We start from the raw sequence: 23,451 nt of genomic DNA, 5'->3' as shown, positions 1-23,451 counted from the left end.
ACCACTCCTTGCCACTCCTGGGTTATATTTGATACACAGGGTCACAGGAAAAGAAAACCCTCTTCTCACCTTGAGCTAGAAATGCTGACTTTGCCATAAACCAGAGAATGAGAAAAAAGTTGTGAAAGTGAGCAAATCTTAGGCAAAAATGGTTGTTTGTCAAAATATGAAAATTATCAATGCTAACCAACATTTCTATTTTCTCCCAGTGATTAAAGCAATCGATTCAGCTGAGGAAACTGAGGCAGAGATAGATGAAGTGGCTTGTCCTAGAACACCCCAGGAATTAATAGGCAGAGGCTGAGATGAGTTAGAACCCAGGTCTCATAACTTCCAGCAGAGTGTAGCAGAAGGCCACATACTGTTTCTTCTCCATAAAGAAAACTACGTTTTAGTTTCATCAGTCTTTCTAGTATACAGTCAGATAGTCTGTGACTTTTTGGTTTTACATTTTGCTGATCATCCTAACCTACATTGTTTTTATTATACAAACTTTATACTTTGCTTTGGTATTCTGGACACACGCACTTAATACTGATACAGAAATCAAAATGTGAACTTCAGCTGTGTTTCACAAGCTGAGGCTGATTTTGGTTTGTGGGACTTGTTCTCCCTTCTAATCTACTGGATTGAGAGCCTATTAAATAAAGGAGGGGAAAAACACAGAGCACAATGAAAAGTAGAAGATGACAGCAGAGGCAAAGCAAGGACCATGTAACCTTCCTATGAAATCAGTTCTTTTAACCTGTCCATCTTTACACTTTAAAAAACCCTAAGAAGGTGGCCTTTTTGTCCAGGAAGAACAATAAAAAGGATCTGGAAATACATTCAGAATATATGAATAAATCAAGAACCAAACACAGCACCGAATGGGCATCAGAAAGGTATTCTGGTAGGATAAAATGGGGAAAACACACCAAAATACTTAGGCTCAAACTTCTCTAATTATACATCATATAAAATGACATTTATGAGAGTATGTGAGATAGCTATACTCCCAAATATCAAAGGTACGAAGCAGTACTTGCTCCTCCAATAGTGAAGAAAATAAAGGACTCCTTCTTTTCCTTTTGCTCCCCCACCCCCGCCCATGCATATCAAGCACGAACACTGTACATGCATAGATCACTTTTCACAAGGCCAAAACAATGCGATCAACACAAAGTCTCATTTTCAGAGAAATGAAGTTGGGTCCTGGGGCTCCTTACCAGTAATAGTATTGTAGTGGTAGGAGGCATGTGTAAAAGCCTGTAGAAGGTAAGCCTTATTCTTGAATCTGTAGTTGATTTTCTTTTCGAAATTTTCAAAACCCGATATAAGGTGATTCAGTGTTTTATCTGCATCTGGATGATCAAACATGCATCTTGGTGGAATCTTCAAACAACCATACTCCAAGTCTTTCAACACAGAAGAGCGCGAACTGGCTACAGCAGCAGCACAGCTCACTGAAAGGTTCTTTTGTTGGCTGTTGAAATTCTCCCGAGTAGGGCACATGGCCTTTTCCCGATCAGTCCTTTTAATTACCGGGAGCACCTTCAGCCCCAACGAACAGAGGAAAAGCTGAGCAGCCCTCTCCCCACAGCTGGTTAAATAGCAGCCCAGCAGGGCCTCCACACAGTCCGCTATGCTTTTGTCAGCAATGCACTGCTCAGTGTGCAAGTCGTAAGAAATGGACTGTTTTCCTGTGTCAACACCACAGTTTTCTTCTGATGGATTCCAGAAGCCCACCACAAAGTCATCCTCTTCAACAGCTTTGCTAGGATCCAGATAACACATTGCATCCCAAGAGCTGTAGTCAAAATCCTCAAAATCTGATGAAAATGGCATACTACCTAAGGAGGATTTTTTGGGCATTTTCCATTCATATGCAGAATCAGTGGTTGAAAAAGGAGAAAGAGAAATTTTCTTTACAAAAGCTCCTGACCCCATTAACATGTTATCTATAAATTTGATGTGTTCCTGATCATACTCCAGAAGATCATCTTCATAGTCGGCCTCCTCCTTTGGAGCCCTCCACATCAGGCTCTCTTCCTCCTCTTCCTCCTCCTCATAGTCCTCGTCCAGTTTGCCATTAGCCAACATGCAGTCTTTTGTCTGAAACAGGGGGAATGGGAAGGAGGGGAGACATAGCTGCTGTTTTTAAAAGGGTTTGAAACTCAATAAAAGCAAGGGTTATGGATAATTTCAAATGACAACCACAAATACTAAAAGGCAACTTTAAAATCATAGCCATTTGTTTTCAATTAACATAAAATAAGTTATTTAATCATATAAACAAAGTAAAACATGTTCTTTGAATGTTCATTTTCTAAGTTAAAAAAATGACCTTTACCCAGTATGAAGCTTTAAGTTAAGGATTTTGAACACAGATATAAAGTTAAAATTAAGGTCCACAATGTAAAACTTCAACTCCTCAGAAGTCTAACTCCAGCAGGACACACCATGAAAGCACTCAAATGCTGATCACAGAGATCTTCAATTTCGTTGACGTTTTTAAAATGTGGTGACTTGATTTTTAAAAAGATTTTCAAATTAATAAAATGAAATCCCAAATGTAGAAAAAGCATTATCTTTGCAATTAAGAAAATGAAAAGAGATAAAACTAATTTTAAAACAAAAAATGTATAATAAGTTTTTATAATAAAGTTTTTGTCCCTATTTCTACTTCAAATCAAGCTACAATGATTTGTACAATGTAGAACTAAATTTCTTTGCTTGGAAAATAAAAGTGATCACTGAACTAAGCTATGAATTTGAGGAATTATGCTTTCCCCCTCCGTTCTGAGCTACAGTAATCAGGGAAACAGATTATAGCATAACTGACAAAAATAAAAGAAAATTTAGACTAACATGAAACACAACAATCCAATTTCTGTCAAAAGACCTTTGCTAATTCCAATTTCTTTGGCAAAAGCTTATTTGTGAATGACAGTCTTAATAATGGGCTAGAATTCAGCAATGATGTAACTTTTTTGCAATGCTAGAAAGATGCCAAATTTCTGTTATGCAATTAAAACAAAAAACAAAAACTTTGTTAGGGGAGAAAGGCAGGAGGGCATACTTCAATTTTGAGTGTAACAATTTTCCAGAGTATTCTGACAAAAGTTTTTCAAACTGTCTAGCAGTTTTTAAATACTCCAAACATTTAATTTTAAACCAGACTCAGATGCAAACACTGTTTGAAAAGAAATAATAGCAGTGAGCCAAGCCAGGTATCTATAACTATGTATCAATAAGGAAGAACACCCAACAAAACTCGAGTGGCAGAACCACTGGTTCTCCAGTGGTTCCAGACAGGAACCATTTCCTATTAAAACCCTACCCTTTTCCAAGGCAATAGGAGATGATTTTGATTATTGTTTGGCCCTTAAGACAAAAAAGGCCAAATTTTAATTTTAAAAAATCGGACTTAGTAATTTTTTTAAAATAAAAAAAAAAACGATCTTTATATCTCTTCAGTAAGGTGCTACCACACTAAAATTGGCAGAGCACAAAAACACAGGTACTGGCTTTTACCACAAATAAACTGCATGATCCTGGGTAAAGTCCTTTAATGCCTCTGGGTTTCAGATTCTTCATCTGCAAAATAGTGGAGTTCTATCTCATAAAATGTTTTCCAAGAGCATTCCGCCTTTTAAGAAAAAATACCAGCATGAAACCCTTTCTTCTGACAGTCCAAGTCAACTTTCTGAGTTATTGCCTCACTCTCTTCTAAGAGGCATTTGTTTGCAAAAGTTTCACTTAAGTCTACTTGCTGAAGGACAGGTGAGGAGTACTGGAATGGAACAAGCCAAAAACCCCAAAACGCGTGCTCTTGCCAATATCATGTAAGGACCTATTGCAATAAAAATAAATTATTAAAAAAATATATAAATAGTATTTTTAATGCATTTCAAAAACCAAAGTGCCAAGTCATCAGAAACATTAAGAAAAATAAATTGATCTTTGTGGTGTTATCTTAAAAAAAAAAAAAGGTCAAAATTACATGCCAATGCCACCTTTATGCTGCAAGTTTTTAAAAAGAGCCAAATATATTATAAAACAGTATTTACAAAGAAAGATGACTATTACTGGAATGTTTTTCATAGAAATGCAACATTTTTTTTCTAAAGCTCAAAATCTACACAATGTCCTCTAAGGTTCTACATATTTCTAAATAATAAATGTAATTTTTCTGACCTAACTTGCATTAAAATATTCTCTTAGCTTTTCCAGGTAAGTTCCATTTCTGTAAAAAGTCAAATACTACATAAGTGAAAAATATACCCAATAAGCAGACAAAAATCAGAATATTGTCACAGAGCACGCTACATGAAGAAAATGTATATTTAGAAAATATAACCTGTGAAAGAAATGATATTATCATTGTTGGCCTGAACTAAAAATGAAGTAACAAGGAGCCAATTTATCTTTGATGCAAAACAAATCTCCGGGAAATGAAACTGCCTGAAGAATTGCCTTTAACTTTGGAAGACGCTGGAGAGTTTTCCCAGCCAGCGACCACTGCACTGACTGCTTCTCCAGCTCCGAGGCCCTCCGAGATGCCCTCTGGTGGCCTTCAAGACAAGACAAAACGAAGCAGATGTTGCTAACATTTGGAGTCCTCGTAAGTCACTGGTGAGATTTAAATTATTTCCAGAAAACTACAACCTTTATGTATGATGATTTTATTTACATTTATGGGAGGAGAAATAAGCCTAACTGGGAAAATCCTGAGCTGCAAAAGCAGGATTTTATTGAAATTAATTATTTCACAGATAGACTGGAGATCATAAGTCAATGAAAAGTCATTTCATTAAACAGAGCTAAGGATCTAAGATAAACTGTAATACATAATAGCAAAGTGAAACGATAAGTAAGGAGCTTTATCTTTTTAAAATAAAAAAAAAATCACTCTTCTGCCCTTGGAAAACGAAGATAATAAAAATAGAAATTATCTTCCATCAAAATTACACCACTATTTCTGAATTCAAGGAAAAGTCTATACAAAGGAATTAATTCAATATATCAAATATCTAAACACACCAGGTAAAGGAAACAAAAAATGAACAGAACAAAAATCTCTGGCTCACCAAAAAATAAATCCCTCCAGTTACCAAAAAACTTACCATTTCATCTTTTTCCCATTTATCTGTGTTACTTTTGTCTTGATTTACTATATAACCAGGAGGAAGCCAATTCACAGGGGGATCAAATATTGACACCACCATGCGGCTGGGTAGTCCCTTTTTTTTTCCAAGACGATACAGATTACAGTTGCTGACCTTTAGCAGAAAATATTTATAAGACACTTATCCATAAATGATCACTGCTGGAATTCATACAAGGCATATTAATAAACCCTTAGCTAAACAGCTTCACATTACTTTAATCACCAATTATAAGGGCCGTACAGTTTTCCTGCCCATTCATGATAGGAAGAGAATATTAAATTCCTAAGTATTCTATATCTTTTAGTACAGTTAAATATTTCTGAACATGAAATACAGAGCACAAAAAACTAATGTATATAAATATACAAATTCCCTGTAAGTCAGAGGAAATAGTTCAGACAATTTCACAGTTTTCAAAACACAATCTGCTAATACAAAATGCAAACTGCTAATTAGAATTATCAGAGTAGGAAAAAATCCATATAAAAATTAAAGATGTCACAATATTGTCAATGAAATAGGGGGAGAAATGCCATCAACTCTAGCTACAAAATAAAAACTGACACTGAACAGAACTAAAACAATTTTACACTGCCAGAATCTAAGCCACAAACGTGATTTCAATGGTAATGTTCTCTCAAATATTCTTTCTGTTTTGGAGGCATTTCAAGACATTTTTGTTCAACTATTTTAAAATGAAGCAAAAGGTTTTTGTTTATTCACATCAATAAAACAGCTTTATTGTCTACCCTCTCGTCTATTTGTTTTTCCTAATGACTCTATCTCCTTTCTAATTTGCACAAATCATTGCATTTCTGTCTAGTTTTAACTTGGAAACTAGGGCTAGAACTGTCAATCTCATTTTCCTTTTCTAAAAACTGAGTTCCTTATTATTTAAGTACTTCACGAATCCTTTTCACTGTAACTCAACTACTATTTAACAAGCACCTACCATGTAAGAGGCACTTGTTCAGGCAACCCCGAGGGAACCAAGTCAGCAAGACAGAGGAGCGGTCCTTGCAATCAGCACAGGCTGGCAGGGAAAGGGAATCTACATAGGACAATCTATGGTGGAAGTACTCTCCCGTGCTGCCTGAAACCTACAGGCTGAAATAAATGCTAGTTTCCCTTCCACACTACCAGAATACAGCATCACAAAAGCCGAGAGGAGGATAAAGTACGACGGGGACTTAAAGAGGAGGGAAATCGTATTCAAAGTGGACAGAAATGATCAGTAGGATAGAGAAGGAAGAAAGAACTAAGTAAGGACTCAGAGATGGGGCAAAATTCAGGCAGGCCAAGTTCAACAGGTGGGCATGGGGGCAAACACGCTGAGTGAAGGAACGACAGAGCAAAAGCCCAGGGGCCTGGGGCGTGAGTGTGGAGTCTCCACAATGAGCGGGCAGGGGGCTTCAGCCTGCCTAGGAGCCAAGGGACGCTGAAAGGGCTTGAGTGTCAGGCTGAGGGAGTGATCGTTCTTTCTGCAGGAAATAAGGAGTCAAAGGTTTCTGAGCAGACAAATGGATGAATTTTTGCAATACAAAATAATCTTTCTTATCTAATAGAGTATACTATTTCTTTCTTCACATTCATTCTCAGCCTCTGATATTTCCTTCCTGCAACCACCCCGTAGAAATCTCACCCATTCTCAGAGCTTCAGTTCTCACTCTTCAGGAGACTACTCTCCAAAACTAAATTTGAAGCCTACATCTCAGTTATCTGAGCATTTCACTGACCGTTTCTACCCATGTTCCACAAGGTCTAAAACTGCCAACCCTAACCCTGATTGCCCACATTTCTACCCCCCCCCCACCACTGCCCTGTCCCAACTGCCCCGTTTATATGGTTGTTAGGACGACATCTCTGGTCTGCCTCAAGATCATGCAGGCAGGGGGCAGAAGAGAGTGGTCAGGGGTGTGGCCTTCAGCCTCAGACACACAGACAAGCTAGGTGAGCTCACAGGAGCTAACAAGACTCTCTAGGCGTGACTCTCATCTCCAGAATGGGGGCGTGTTAGCGCCCTCTCAGAAGCTTGCTGAGAAGATTAAATAAGATAACGTCTGGAAAATGCTTGGCGCAGTGCCTGGTGCAACAGAGTACTGTCTGAAGCAGCTGGTGTAATGTACAGGGCAAGGTCTCCAAAACTAGACTGTCTGGGTTCGATCCCAGCTCTGCCACTTACTAGCCACGCGACCTTACGCAAGCTGACTTAACTTCTCCTGCCTCATTGTCCTCACCTATGACATGGGGATAATAAAATTATAGTAAGAATTAAATTAGGTAATACATATAAAGTGACTATAGTAGTATCTGGCAGAGTAAGCAATTATTACTACTTCTTAAATTATCACTGACCTCAGCCCCTTCCTTACCACAACCCCAGTTCTATCTCATTTTCTGTTTCTGCTGTTGGTTTGGTTTTGCTTTCCAACCCACACTACATTCTGTTATCAGATTAATCATTTTAAACTACCATTTTATTAATATTAATAGTCCCTTATTCAAAATTCCTTCAACTGTGCCTATGACATTCAAAACACGTGCAAACTCCCTAGCCTAGTATCCAAGGCCTTCCACAATACAGCTTCACCCCCACCTGCTTTTCAAGCCTTTTCTCAGGTATCTCCACATTTCCGACTGCTGCCATAGCTTATTTACCGAGCACTAACATGCTCTGCCATTTGTCCGTTCTGTTTGTGCACTGCAAACTCACCTCCTCCATTAACGGCTTCCCCGATTCACAAGGGACACTCCTTCCTTCTGAGTGTAGAAGGTAATTAGCAGTGTTGTAAGTTATTTGTCAAGGAGGCTCATACTGTCTTGTGACATCTCTTTTTTTAAAATCACCATTTAAATATTTTACCTTCATTAATTTTCTTCCCTGAGTCTTAATTCTACACTAAGTTTAAGAGCATGCTCTTCCTTTGGGCTGTCAAGTGATTATCACTCAGAATTTTAGTATCATCTCTTCACACTGGAAAGTGACTGAGCTATGTGAAGTCTGTTACTTTCCCTTTCCTGACTCTCCAAAACCTTGAAGAGTAGATCCCTCATGAGAGCCCTATGTCTTACTCCTATCTGCACACCTTGAAAGCCAAAACAGTACCCGCTCAAATAAATGTTTAACTCACCCACAGCACAAGTTCCTTGAATGACTATGCTGCATATTTCTTTATATCCCCCTTAGGATCTAGAGGTGCACACACCTTCACAAATAGTTTTATTTGAACTGAATTTCTATCAATAAATAAGGAACATACTGATCAGCTAAGCCCCAAAACCTGAGTGTGTCATCAGTGTAAAGTAGATCCACATCAACTACCAGGCGGTTCTACCGCAGGCTTCAGCTTGGCCCTCGGGGAATGATGGAACGGCTGTGCTTGGACACTGCAGCAATCTCTGCAGGTAATTCTTCCCATACTCTGAGATTATCCAATACTTCAAACCACTTTCAAGCATACTCAGTAATTAACTGCTCAAAATAAAAGAATCCTACCTTACCTTTTTGCTTCTCATATAGGAAAGGCGGCCCTCATGAGCATCAGGGTAAGTGCAAAATAGATACGTGGTGATGGCATGCTTTAAAAAGGAGTCACCAAGCATTTCAAGCCGCTCCAGGTTAAATCCATCACTTGCATTTGACAGAGTCAAAGCCTGAAGAATAAGTCCAGGATTGGGGCCAAGAGTCCTCGAGGAGTACCCAACAGAAGGGCTCTGCTCAGAATCCATCCTGTCCTTGAGCACTTTAACAGCATCTGTCGTACCGGGCATTACGACTGCCATGGGACTTCCATCTGAGGTAGATTTGTTAGCATTTCCATCAAGGTATTTATTACTCAGGAGAGTACATTCATCGCTGGGCTTGGGCTGGTTCTCATAATTGTATAAATTCTGAATGGGATATGAGGTAGTTGGTTGTACAGGTATTTCCTGCTTGTAGTAATTCAGCTGATTTCCTTGGCAAAAGTCTCTGTTAGCTAAATCATAACTGCCATTGGCAAGATTTTTATTGTAAGAAAGACCATTAATTGCTGTAAGATCTGTTGAAACTTCAATTTGGAGCTTACCAGGTGACTCATTGAGTAACATTCTGCAGTTCACAGACATTTGGTCATGATTTTCTAGAGAGGAGGTTCTATTAGCACCTTGATGTGCAGCATTTTCAGGGACTACAATTGTGCTGTGCTTACAGTAATTATCATTTTCAGCTGAAGAGGAGTTAGAAATTGAGATGAAAGATTTGCTGTCGATAGATTTCTTCCACCCGAAGTCTAAGTTAGGGTATCTGCAAAGACATTTTTATAACTTTTTGTCAGATCCTTCAAAAGGGCTAGGCTCAGAGCAATAGCAATTTGAATTAAAAAAAAAAATCCCTATAGATATACTCCTACTGTAGAAGAGAAACAAGTTTTGAAGCCAGAAATTACCGTTATTTGGAATTCTGTATAATGTAAGTTATAAAGTGGGACACAGTTTACTCTACTGCTTTAATCCCTTGCCCTAGAGGATAGGTAGTTAAGAAGATCATGAAGCCTGGAAACAGACTGCAGGACCTGGAGCCACAGGCTTCATGGGTTGGAATCCTAGGCATTCTGATTAACTAGCTGAGTAACTTTGGGCAACTTACATAACCTCTCTGTGCCTCACCTTCTGCACTTGAAATTGGGGCTAACAATTCCCACCTCATAGGATTGTCCTAATGATTAAATGAGTTAATACAGGGTACAGCATTTAAACTAGTGTTTGACACTACAGTAAGTACTCAATAAATATTGTCGTTATTACTATATTTTAGTAGTATATTTAGGTCCTTCAATGCCTAGAACCATCTTGGTATTGTCAACTGGATAACCAAAATTAATCCGAGTAGTTAAACCAACAATTTCTTTAGAATGCAGAGACTTTACTAATGGGAAGAAGTTAATGAAGACAAAGAACATGCTCAGGCAGCTACTATTTTCTAATACATATTTGGTTTTTTTAGAAAGAGAAAGCAGTCTTAAAACGCTGGCACAGTAACAAAGAATTATTTTCATTCTCATTTCCATTGTTATCACTAAGTAGAAATGATTATTTCTGGCTTTAAGAGATCATCTCCCTCTCAGAATTGACAAGGCCATAGGACTTAATGACCCAACATACAGATTTTCACTTAGGAAATATTTAATGTATTTATTTCATGTATTAGACATCCATGTTTTCTTTTTAATCTTTTAGGATTTCATACAAAATTAAATTTTTAACTTAATTCTATTCTCTTGCAAACCTTTGTTTCTTTCTGGTGATTACAGAGGCATACCTAAAATCCGCAGGAAGTGATCTGACTCCCACGCCGGCATCGCTGGCCGTCTGGGCTCTTAGCTCCTCTGCAGTCAAAAGGCAGTGAAGGCGATAAAGTATGCTGGGGAGACAAACTGCTTTTCTCCACAGTGATGCTGGAATTGGGTGTATAGCACAGAGCTCTGGAACCAGTATCTTTAAGGAAAAAAGTTGATAAATATAAAGCACACATAGTTTATTCACTGAGCACTAACATGCTCTGCCATTTGTCCATTCACAAAAGAACAAAAAAAATTAAAGACCAATTTCACTAATGAATAAAGAAAATCATAAATGCTAGTAAAACCTGATTTTTAAAAACATTTGTAAAAATAATCCTCTAAGGCCAAATGGGATTTATCCTAGGATTTGAGAGGATGATTTCATGATACAATTATATCAATGGACCAAGTGAAAGACTAAAACTCTCAATATTTACCAAAAAGAATGTTGAAATAAAATTCAAACATAATATTGATTAAAACAAAGCAAAATCTAAGGATTGGATAACTTCTGAAAAGATTCACAAATCACTCAGTTAACTTGATAATACAAAATTCAAACAAATATTAAGCTATGATAGTAACAATTAATTCATTACCTGTTTATTCTGCAGACTTTCCCATTTGGCTTTCCTCTTCTCAGCACTGCTTAAAGGAAGAGCTTTCCCCTTCTGATTCAAATGTCGAGGTGTCAAAAGATTAAGTCTATAAAAATTCCAAAACAATTTTACCAAACAGATAAAAGTAAGTACACTCTCACAGTGTTTCTCCAACTTGAGTGTGCCTAAAAATCACCCGAAGAGCCCATTAAAGTGCAGAGTCCTGGGTCCCCTGGGCAAGTCTGTGTGCAAAGGGTCCCCTGATTTCAGATAGTCCACAGGTGGGCAAGGTGGACAGTGACCTCTGCATGTGCCTACTAACATCCAAAAAGAACGCCTCAAGTGCAATCTAAATGTCATTTCTGAAGCTCCTTACCTTGAAGATGTGTGGTCCACATCCAGCAGTGGCTGGTTGAGATTGGTCAGGTCAAGGTTATACTTTGTTTTATAATATTCTGCAAAAGTTTCATACTCAGGGGAAGGAAATTTACTGAGTGGGGTAAGATCAGTGTACACATCAGCTACATAAAATCGATGAGGCTGATCAAAATTGCGGTATCTAAAAAAGAAAAATAATCACTTGCTTTTTGGTTTAAATCAACTATTCTTAAAACTATTTTTTAATTTGAAAACAAATTATGATTAAGAATTCAGGCCGGGCGCGGTGGCTCACACCTGTAATCCTAGCACTCTGGGAGGCCGAGGCGGGTGGATCACTCGAGGTCAGGAGTTCGAGACCAGCCTGAGCAAGAGCGAGACCCCGTCTCTACTAAAAATAGAAAGAAATTATATGGCCAACTAAAAATATATATAGAAAAAATTAGCCGGGCATGGTGGCACATGCCTGTAGTCCCAGCTACTTGGGAGGCTGAGGCAGTAGGATCGCTTAAGCCCAGGAGTTTGAGGTTGCTGTGAGCTAGGCTGACGCCACGGCACTCACTCTAGCCAGGCAACAGAGCAAGACTCTGTCTCAAAAAAAAAAAAAAAGAATTCAAAACATTGGAGGTAAATAACACTAAAGAAAACTTCAATTCCAAAGAATATGTTTCAAGTGTATTTGAGACAGTAAGAACAATATTTATCAAGCAAAAACTGACTCTCTATTCTCCCCTACTTTATTATTCTTTTTCTAATTATACTTTGACAATACATGAAGCTACATGGCACCTTAAATATCTATTTCATCAATATAACAGTATAGAAAATTTATAATACCCAAATAACTGAATAAATATTTTGGACATTACTAATGCTAAACATAAAAACACTTGCCACACAAAGTGTATTACTGCATCATCTATTATGGTGATAGTCTTGATAACTTAAAGTATGGCTATAAGGTGCCAAAAAAAAAAAGATCAAAGAAAGATTGAATTACTTCTTTGAAAAGTGCATGTAATTTTATTCCCCCAAAACTTCATTCCCTAAATTTTTATAAAATAAGGAAAAAATCAATCTGACTTATTATTTTCATTGAGCTTAATATTATTCCTTATAACATTTTTAAAAATTAAACTATTATTTATGACCAAATTCTTTAATAAGACTTGAGAGAAAAGCCTATCAATACTTTTAGATTAGCCAACCTTCACAAAGTAAAAATCTCTTTACCTGCAGTGTTTTGGGTTTTGCTTTTAAAGCAAGTAAACTGGAGAGAACAGTCCGCCTCAAGATACCTAAATTTTCTAGCAGTAATAACAATGCTAAAGTCACAGGCCACTTATATTCCTAGGTTAATAGGTACATCTTCTGAAATAAAGTATCACCACCATTTTCCTATCCATTTAAATACCTACCTTGGAATGATAACTGCATCTTGGTAATCTTCTAATTTAAAAACAAAAGGTGTTTCTTTTGAATACTTTGTGCTGGGAATGCCTATGCGAGCTTCAGATTTCTCAATATCTTCCATGAATTTAAAGTCAATATCCAAAGTGCCGGAGTCATTAACTTGGGGGAAAAAAGACTCTTTAGCTTGTTAAAACGTAATGCAGAAAAGATTCTTACTTAAGCTACATATTTGTCTATGTGTCTAATTAAGAGTTTTCAAAGTAAGAGCTTTTTTTAGTATATACAATAAGCTAATTGCCAAGCAAAACTTTAAGTTGTAGCTATTATAAATAAATGATCACTTTAAGGTCTGGGTCCTTCTTACCAACATTAAGAGGTAGAACACAGTATGCTGAATCAGCGTCTGTAGGTTTAAACTCTAGTGCAGGTTTTTCAAGCCGAAGAATATGAGAGAATATATACTGGTGAAGTCTTGTAATCAACTCAAGCATTTGCAGAGACAACGTGAAACCAGATTTCTTCAACTCAATGGATATGGTAACCTCTCCAGAGCGTGTATACACAGGAAAGTGTGGAATCTTAGCAAAAAGAAAAATAAAGCACCGCCCAAAGTTAACAAGCATTTTACTCCATTTTAGTTAACTTCAGAAGGAATGATGCTTCCTACCGGAGGAACAGAAGAGGCAACCTTAATCTTCAAACATGAAACACACTGAGGTAACAAAAGGCACGTACTACTAAATAATTTTCTTTTTTCCTTCTCTTCTTTTTAAAACAAGATATTTTTAACATAAACAATTATTATGAAGTATCTACCTGAGGTATCGGTTTGGCTGTCAGTATTCCAAAGCATCTTGTGGTATCTTCAGGAGGATAGAGCTTTCGCCTTCTGAAGTTGAGTTCATCAGGTAAAGGAGTAGTTAAAACCATTCCTATCACATACAGGTAACAGGGCTGATCAGGTTTGGGATAACTATCCCTCAAACACTCTGGAATCTAAAATTGGGAAAAAAAATTAAGCATCATGCTCAAGTTTAATAGGCTCTTTTCCAGATGTCAGCAAGAAAATTAATTCCTATCTTTACTAAAAGCTTATGAGAAAAAGCTAAGAAAACACGCAGGACATGAAACCTCCTAATTACTTAACACTCCTGGGAAAGTCAGCATATCTCAGGCCTGGGCTGCCAATAGTGGCCCAAGTTCATGTACATTATAATGCACTGTTTATAATCAGACACTGTAAGGTCTTTTTAAAAAATATTATCCATTTGATCTACTTCTTTTAATGAGAAAACTCTTCTTCTTTGGGCTATTTAAGTACTTACTCACTCTAGAGTATCAAAAAATAAAGGTAGGTAAAATTTTTAAAACCGTATATAATCCTATCACTCAAAGATAACCATTAACATTTTGATATACTGTATAATTAAATATAAACACATACATTCATATTTTTCCCTACAAATAGAATCACACAACATTGGTGTGGGGAGGGGGAGAAGGGGGAGGGGGAAGAGAGAAGGAGGAAGAGAACCTTATTTTTATCCCCAGTTACTATAATATCTTTAAGGGTCAATATGAATTAATATTATTTTTAATGCCTATCTCATTATGTGAGTGAACCATAATTAAATTGAGATTATTACTAAGCTTTCAATATTAACACAACCCTTCATATTAGGGTCTTGCAATTTCTGAGGCTCAATGACAAACAACTGCATCTGTAATTAAAAGGTAAAGAAATGCTGGCTAAGACACAGTTATGATTAGTAGAATATCTGATAATACAGAATGTATCTATTAATTAAATAGAATGTAAGGCAGAACTATGCTTTTTGGAACAGTTATCATTAGTGACCTTTATCATGTAACCTTTATCATATAAAACTAGTCCAATAGGAAAATTTGAGTATGAGAGACACAAGCATTTAGGGAAAATGGGTAACATTCATGATTGTTAAAAAAAAAAAAATGTGATTTTGAATCTTGAAATGCTTAGCTGGCCGCAAATATTTTTAAAGTAAAAACTTAGTAAAACTGCAAAAACAATCACACATGTAGGCTAAGGTGAAAGTACAGTAGTCCCCCCATATTAGAGGTTTTGCTTTCCGTGGTTTTAGTTACCTGAGGTCAACGGTAGTCCAAAAACAGGAGAGTACAGTACAAGAAGATATTCTGAGAGAGACCACATTCACATAACTTTTATTACAGATTATTGTAAATATTGTTCTATTATTGTTCTTTTAGGGTGCCTAATTTATAAATTAAACTTTATCGTAAGTATATATGTACACATAGGAAAAAACTTAGGTTGATGCAAAAGTAATTGGGGTTTTGGACTGTGAATTTTAAATCATTATAACTAGGCTCAAACGTATCTTTATTAATCAAAATAGGAACCATTACAATCAACACATTTTTGCCAATGAGAAATAAGTTTGTTTATTCCTGTAGTGTCAAAATCCCTGCTTTGGGATTGGATGAACTCTTGGAAAGCATTTTCTGCATCCTGCTGGTTGTGGAAGCATTTTCCCTGCAAAAAGTTGTCGAGATGCTTGAAGAAGTGGTAGTTGGTTAGTAAGACGTCAGGTGAATATGGCAGATGAGGCAAAACTTCATAGCCCAATTCCTTCAACTTTCGAAGCATTGGTTGTGTGACGTGCAGTCGGGTGTCATAGTGGAGAATTGGGCCCTTTCTGTTGACCAATGCCAGCCGTAGGCCTTGCAGTTTTTGGTGCATCTCATTGATTTGCTGAGCATACTTCTCAGATGGAGTAGTTTCGCCAGGATCCAGAAATTTGTAGTGGATAAGAACCGCAGCAGACCACCAAACAGTGACCATGAACTTTTTTTGGTGCAAGTTTGGCTTTGGGAAGTGCTTTAGAGCTGCTTCTCCGTCCAACCACTGAGCTGGTTATCACCGGTGGTCGTACAAAATCCACTTTTCGTTGCCCATCACAATCTGACAGAGGAATGGCTTGTTGTTGTGTACAAGAAGAGAAGACGACACTTCAAAATGATGATCTTTTGATTTTCAGTCAGCTCATGAGGCACCCACTTACAGAACTTTTTCACCTACCTTTCCAATTTGTTTCAAATGCCGAACGACCAGTCGATGTTGAGTTCTTCGGCAACTTCTCATGTAGTTGTAAGACGATCAGCTTCGATGATTGCTCTCAATTGGTCATTGTCAACTTCCGATGTCTGGCCACTGTGCTCGTCTTCAAGGTCCTTGGCAAAACTTTTTTTTTTTTTGCAAAACTTCTTGAACTTCCAATGCACTGTATGTTTGTTAGCAGTTCCAGGGCCAAATGTGCTGTTGATGTTCCAAGTTTGTCTCCACTGCTTTGCGACCCATTTTGAACTCAAATAAGAAAATCACTCAAATTTGCCTTTTGTCTAACATCATTTCCATATTCTAAAGTAAACAGCAAGTAGTAAGTCATTAACAAAAAAAACATAAAGTGAGAAATGAGCATTAAAATGATGTATATCATAACCACATTTATTTAAGAGTGTATCCCAATATCAAATGGCAAATGTCAACAATACTAAAACCACAATTACTTTTGTACCAACCTAACATGTACAGCAAGCCCTCACTTAACATAATCAATAGGTTCTGGAAACTGTGACTTTAAGTGAAATGACTAGAACGAAACCAATTTTACCATAGGCTAACTGATATAAACAAGAGTTAAGTTCCTATGGCATATTTCTGCTCACAAAAACATTACCAAACTTCTAAATAAAGTCCAAAACACTCCTAATATTAAACATTGAAATAAACGTGAGCTACACATGCAATTAAGGTTAATAAAAATGAGGTAATTATTTACCTACTTATTCTAGTTCAGGGTGGTAGGTGACCAGAGCCTATCCCAGCAGCTTGGGGAACAAGGCAGGCACCAGCCCTGGACAGGACATCGTCCTAGAACAAGGCACACTCACATCCACACGCACACTCACTCATACAATGCAGACAATGCAGACACGCCAGTGAACCTAACGTGCACAGCTCTGGGATGTGGGAGGAAACTGGAGGTCCCAGAGAAAACCCACGCAGACATGGGGAGAATGTGTAAATCCCACCTAGACCATAGCTCCAGCTGGGAATCAATTTTTTTTTTTCTTCTCATCAATGTTGTTATCATGAAATAACCTTAAGCTATCTGATGACCTGTTGTCAGAGTTCGGCACTATCTGTGGTTTCCACTTGGGGGTCTTAGAATATATCCCCCAAGGATAAGGGGAGAGTGCTATACGTAGCAAAATTTTGCTTTGTTTGGATGCTTATGAGGTAACAATAGTGACAAATATTTTAAAGGCCATCTTTTCACTTGCCAATTTTATCACACAAATCCTCTTTTGTCTTAGCCCCAAATCATAAGTAAAGCAAGCATCATACCACTAAAATGAATGAAACACAGAATGTCTCTTTAAGTGAAATAAACTCATTCTGGACAGAATCTGACAGATGGACCCAAGAATCCTTTTGAGAAGAAAAACAAAAGGATCATCTGAAGTGGTAGAGCACACAGTGTGCATACAAAAGTAAAGGGGCTGATCGGAGAGGAGTTGTGAACTGGAGAAATGAGCCGAGATTCAAAATGGGCCAAATAACAAGGGTCTGGGAAGCCAACCAAGCAGAGGAATTTAAATTTGATGTAGCAGGAAATAAGTTAGAAAGGCTAGATTTTTATTTATTCTAACCAATACTAACTGCTTTTGGGTAGCACTGCCTTCGTTTTGTAGACCCTGGTCTTCCTGGAACACTGGTCTCCTCTTCATCATGTAAATCAAGCTCTTCTTCATATTTAACAGTCTCTTTCCCAACTGGCATCAAATGGTCATCCAGTTCACCTAAGAAATTTAAAAAGAATTAACATAATCCAGATTTTGCCTCTCTAGGGAAGAGGAATAAATGTTATGTAGTCTCAAAGCATCTCCCTGTGTAATATTTACTAATTATAAAAGGGGTAAAAGGTAACTTAACAGTAGAAAAGACTGGCAAACCTTACTCAAGCCATCTAAGTTACCACCAGTAAGGGCACAAATCAACATGGTGGGCCACCCAGTAAGACAGGAGAAGAACACAGATAGCTTCAGTGATGTGCTAGCCAAAAATGTATAACCCGAGTCTAATCATGAGAAAATATCAGATAAACCCAAATTAGTAAAGAATCTAGAAGAGTACTATGTTAGGAAGCAGCTGGAAAAGGAAAACTAAAGCATCTTCACCTGTAATAATGTAAAAGTAATCAGACATAATATTTCAGGCAAAGTGTATTTTGGCATTCATATATTCAGTATGAACAGGATTGCAAATTTTGTTCTAAGGCTCAAAAATAAACACTTTTAAATTAGAAGGACATGGAAAATGAGTCTTCTTATTTAAAAAAGGATTAATTTTTACACTAGTATAGACTAATTTGAGAGGCTGATATATTAAAACACAAATGCTCATGCATGATTCAATAGTTATGAGAAGACTTATTTAAAAGGAATCAGTAAAGACAGCAAATAAATGACAGCTGTTTGCAGTTAAGCTGTGGAAAAAAAAAAAAGAAGTCCCCCAACATTGTAGGATCTTCAAGTTACATGATACTTAAATTTATATTCACCAAAGAACAGCAAGTTCACAGCTCTACAAAATCCTCAGAGTCCTCAATATGCTTTTTTGTAAGGTGTTTGTAATTTATTTTTATTTGTATGTGCTTTTCAAACCTCCTTACCAATTTTGTGCAGTTTTTCACAGCAAATGAGAGCTACAACTCTTTCAGCCAATCTCATACAGCTCATTGGTGGACCCTGAAAATAACAGAAATACTTTCCATTATATACGCATGTAGCTATATTATCAACAGCACCTAAAACATCTATGAAACCTCTGCCAACATCTGTAAAGTTCAATTTACCAAAACAAAGATTTTTATTTTAAAAAATGGCAGCAAGTTTTTTAAAATCCTAATCTCCATTTTCAAATATACATCTTTAAAAATCATGCCCAGTACAAACTAACTCATAACTAAGATTTTACAATTTTGATAAATTTAAATTTCAGTAAGATTTTAAAGTATCTATCTTATTTTCACTAATCTACAAATACGTAGCAAAAAAACAAAATAACAGGATATAACTGTAGCATAGATTAATAGTACTGAGCAGCTTTTTAAGTACAATAGAAATGAGTCATCTTGAAATATCTGGAAATCAACATTGTTGGGACCAACAATAGTAGTTACAAAAGGCAGATTTCTGAGTCACCAACAAAATAACTAGAGCAGCCCAACTACATTTAATGAATTTTGTGTCACTGTATCTAAGTCACAACTGAATGATTCTTTCAGAAATGTATACATTTCACAAGCAGTTACAGATTCCTTAAAAAAAAGTACACATTAATAATACCTTGGAGGAAACTTCAGAGGTTATCTAGTCCAATTCTAAGAGTTTGTAAATTAGACAGTCTATTAAAAATCTGAACATGTAGATGACTACAAAAGAGATTTATAAATCTACTTTTTAAAGTAAATTTTAAAATCGAATTTACCTATAAAACTCTGTTTTAGAGAAGCTGAAAAAAATCCATTAAGAACATATTTTAAAAGAAACAATCATGTCTTTTTCTAAACTTACAACAATGGAGGCTCGAAGAGGTGAGTTAATTGGCAGATAAAGAGTTGAATAAAAGGTACCATCAGGCAACTCCTGGGTCCTACATTTAGGAGCTAGATGAGTAAATGGATCGCTTGGTAATCTAGCACAGTATCTGTGAAGAAAAAGAAATTCTGAGGCTGAATCTGTAACTGAGAAAAGACATGGAAAAATGTGTGTTGATATTCACAACGTAGAGTTTGATTTCTTATGTGTCTCTTCCCCTCTACTGGATTGGTATTTATAGGTGGAATCTGAACATCACTGCTTCAAACTTTCAATAAGATAGAACAGTGCTAACAGAACTTCTGCAAAGATGTGTATCTGTGATATCCAACAGGGCAGCAACTGCTAAGCACCTGAAATGTCACAAGTGCAACTAGGAAACTACATTTCATTTTATTTTAAATTGGATTTTGAATTTAAATAGCCAATGTGTCTAGTGTTACTATAAGGAACAATTCACAAAGTATCGTTCTGATTCCATTAAGGGAACATACTGCCAGTGTTTGTTCCTTAAGCATCTTACATTTGCCAGCCACTATTTGGGCATGTGTAAAGAAGGCATCAGAAGGCAGGACAGTCCAGTGTTGACACAAGGAAGGCATCAGAGCAAGAAGCTCACTGAGCAACAGCACCAGGAGAGCGCAGGTGCAGGGCAGGAGGTGAGCCCAGGAAAGCCGAGCCCACTGAGTAAGGAGGACACCGGGACAGGACTGAAGTGAGGAGGGCAAGGGAATGGGCAGCAGCCCTGCCAGCTTAGGGCCTGTGCAATTAGGGCACCCAATTATGGTGGCAACCCTGCAGAGTAGGAGGGCTGGCTACATACAGAAGACTGAACATGTAAGTAATTATTTTGAGGACAATGGGAGCCAGACTTCTCACTATTGGAGAAGGGAGGTACAAAGACAGAAAAGAGGAAATCTAGAATGAATCCGCTAGTGTCACACAGAAAATGGAAGTATCAACAGAGAGGTAGTCAGACATAAAAATAAAGATGTAAATGTGTACGTGAATATATATAAATAAATATAAATACACAACATAAATAAACTTTCTAGCTCCGTCCACTAAAAAGTCTGGCTGTAGCAATACCTCAGTGGCAATAAATATACCTAGTGTCTAGATCTTGGTTTCTGACCACAACTCATTCTCCACTAAAAGGACGAATAGCTAACATCAAGGTTGGGGCAGAGAAGATATCTGAGTTGAGTCTAGAATGTCTTGTGCCATAAAGCAAGAAAGTAGTCAAAGAATGATGATGACATGTTAAAAAGATGCAGAAGCAAGGGATTCCCACTGGCCAAATATGAGACAATTTTAACATCAGAATAAATAATAAATGATAGTAATAGATTATAACCCAACAGGAGTCCATAAATTCACACTGAGATAAAAGAATAAATAAATGGAGATATGATAGAATGCCAACTAATAAATATGTAAAGAATAATGGAATTAGAAAAATCACCACATAGTAGCCATCACAGTAATAATCAATTCAGGCAAGAAGTATCAAAGAATACTTAGAGCAATGAATCAAACTAGGGAAGAAGAATAAATGTTACATAGTCTCAAAGTATCACCCCGTGAAATATTTACTAATTATAAAAGGGGTAAAAGGTTAACTTTGCAGTAGAGAAGACTGGCAAGACCTTACACAAGTGATCTGAGTTATCACTAGTAAGGGCACAAATCAACATGGTGGACTGCCCCATAAGATAGGATGAGAAGACCACCACATCACTTCAGTGATGTGCTGGCCACAAATGTATAACCTGGATCTAATCATGAGAAAATATCAGATAAACTCAAATTGAGAGTCAGACTACAAAATGTCTGGTTTGTCATCTTCCAAAGTTTCAAGGTCATCAAAGTCAAGGAAAGACTGAAGAATGGCTCCAGATTGAAGGACATTAGGGAGATGTGACAACAGGTCATAACTACCACTCGTGATCCTGGAGTGGATCCTTTGCCTACAAAGAACATTCTTGTGAAACTTCAACAGATCTCTCTGGGTGAAGGGCACATGGGAGTTCTTTGTAGCATTCTTTCAACATTTTAAAGTTTGAAATTGTTTCAAAATAAAAGGTTAAAAAGAAAATCTTTCATACCTGCTCATTTATTTTGCCTCTGAATGAAAATTATCCTGATACATAATCTAGGTATGTATCTGCTTTTCTTAGCTCTTAGAAATGTTATCATCAGCTCAGGGACAAGGTAAATTAGAATATATTCAAAAATACAAATTAGTTTATCATAATCTTACTTTATTGCTAGGGGAAAATTGAACATTACCCACTATTTATGGCACAAAACAAATTTCAGAATTCAGAAAAAAATTAGGATTATAAAATTAAATTTAACCTAATTAAAATAAGCATGCCTTCATTATGCCAGCCCTGTCAATGAGTATTAAACACTTATTACTGCACAATAAATGGTTTTTGCCTTTTGACAAAAAGAATAAATGAAAAAAGCAACTTTTCTTTCATCAAAATATCATAAAGCTTTAATGAAAAAAATCAGTGATTGTAAAATGTAAATAACACTTATAGATTTAGACTTAAATCTTGCAATACTCATAGGTTTTCCAGGCAAACGATTTGATGTCATACCTATTGATGTGTCCAATGGCCGTGTTGATTGTGACTCGTGGACCACCATCATCAGGCCTCAACACATATGGTGGAAAAACATCATCATCATCCACAACAGGATCAATGTCAGTCTCTCCAGTATCAACTGACTTAGAACATTTGTTTCTTAAGATCTGAACATTTTAAAAACAGAACTTATGATGAGAAAAAAAGTCTTCCTTGCCATATGTTAGCTGTCGTCCTCTGCACCTATAGAAAAAGCTCTCTTGATATGAAATATCTCTCTCCTAAACATACTTCAATATTCCAAAGTCACCTGCTGCAGAAAACGTCTCCCAGTGATCCCTCCCAGCCCCAGTCATGTTGAGCCACTCACCATACAGTACATGATCTACACTGTATCGTATCCACGCACACATGACCATCAGTCTTTCATGAGTCCAACTACTATGTCATCATTCTCTAATCATTCCACAACTTAAGCAATCGACAGTCACTATTGGTGTCTACATTTATAGTACACTTTCCCAGTTATCCTTCCCCAATAATCCATATGATCATTTTCACTGCTATTTTACTGTGACCTTTCAAACTCTGGAAAACACTGCTGGGTCTCTATAATCATTCTCAACTTCCTTATAATATGTAGCCCTTTTGAAACTATTCTCTGTCGATGAAACCTTTTCTCTATTTCTATGTACACAAAGAATAGCACAGATGCCATATTAATGTTTTGACCTTACCTTTTCAATAGCTTTGTAGGTTGTAAGGTCTTCTTCAAAACTTTTTATTTTGTCTGTATCTGCTAACATTATATAATTTGAGATTGGTGCCCTAGCTCTTCCTTTAGATTGAACATAGGATCGATACTCTGTGGGCAAATCAAAACGAACCACCAAGTTGCATTTTGGGATATCAACACCCTCTTCTACAATACTTGTTGCAATAAGCAGGTTGGTCTCATGCGCTCGAAATTTCCTAAGTACCTGGAAAAAATCCACCAAGAAAAGCAATTCTAAGAAAATTTCCAAAGAAAACAATATAGTAAAAATAAATGACAAATGTCATTTCTGACACCTACTCTTTCCATGCTAAATCTTTAAGGCAAGGCTAACGATGACACTATCACAGAAAACTCAAAATACATGAACAAAGAAACTTTGATTCAATGACAATAGTTTTCAACTGAACATGACTTGAAAATCAAAGTGGCTTTCTACTTTATAGAAATACTCAATGTCACAAATCACAGAAAGCCTTCAGGTTGAAGGAGCTGGCTTCTTTAATGATCACAAGCGGATCTAACTAAGTGACCAAATGAGTCCACATC

At 36.9% G+C, this 23,451-nt stretch overlaps 1 protein-coding gene across 1 annotated transcript in view; it reads right to left on the bottom strand.

Moving 5' to 3' along the window:
• DICER1 (dicer 1, ribonuclease III) overlaps positions 1 to 23,451 on the bottom strand; it is a 73,244-nt gene that overhangs the window by 8,519 nt on the left and 41,274 nt on the right. The window contains 14 exon segments of the mRNA XM_045561362.1: positions 1,209 to 2,094; positions 5,109 to 5,264; positions 8,655 to 9,438; positions 10,453 to 10,628; positions 11,074 to 11,179; positions 11,450 to 11,632; positions 12,870 to 13,023; positions 13,229 to 13,442; positions 13,681 to 13,860; positions 17,588 to 17,727; positions 18,600 to 18,675; positions 19,504 to 19,636; positions 22,140 to 22,294; positions 22,865 to 23,107. Of these exon segments, the coding sequence (XP_045417318.1) occupies positions 1,209 to 2,094; positions 5,109 to 5,264; positions 8,655 to 9,438; positions 10,453 to 10,628; positions 11,074 to 11,179; positions 11,450 to 11,632; positions 12,870 to 13,023; positions 13,229 to 13,442; positions 13,681 to 13,860; positions 17,588 to 17,727; positions 18,600 to 18,675; positions 19,504 to 19,636; positions 22,140 to 22,294; positions 22,865 to 23,107 (3,586 nt within the window).

This window comes from Lemur catta, chromosome 1, assembly GCF_020740605.2.
Source record: "Lemur catta isolate mLemCat1 chromosome 1, mLemCat1.pri, whole genome shotgun sequence".
Lineage (NCBI taxonomy): Eukaryota > Metazoa > Chordata > Mammalia > Primates > Lemuridae > Lemur > Lemur catta.
This window is presented reverse-complemented; position numbering and strand designations above follow the sequence as displayed.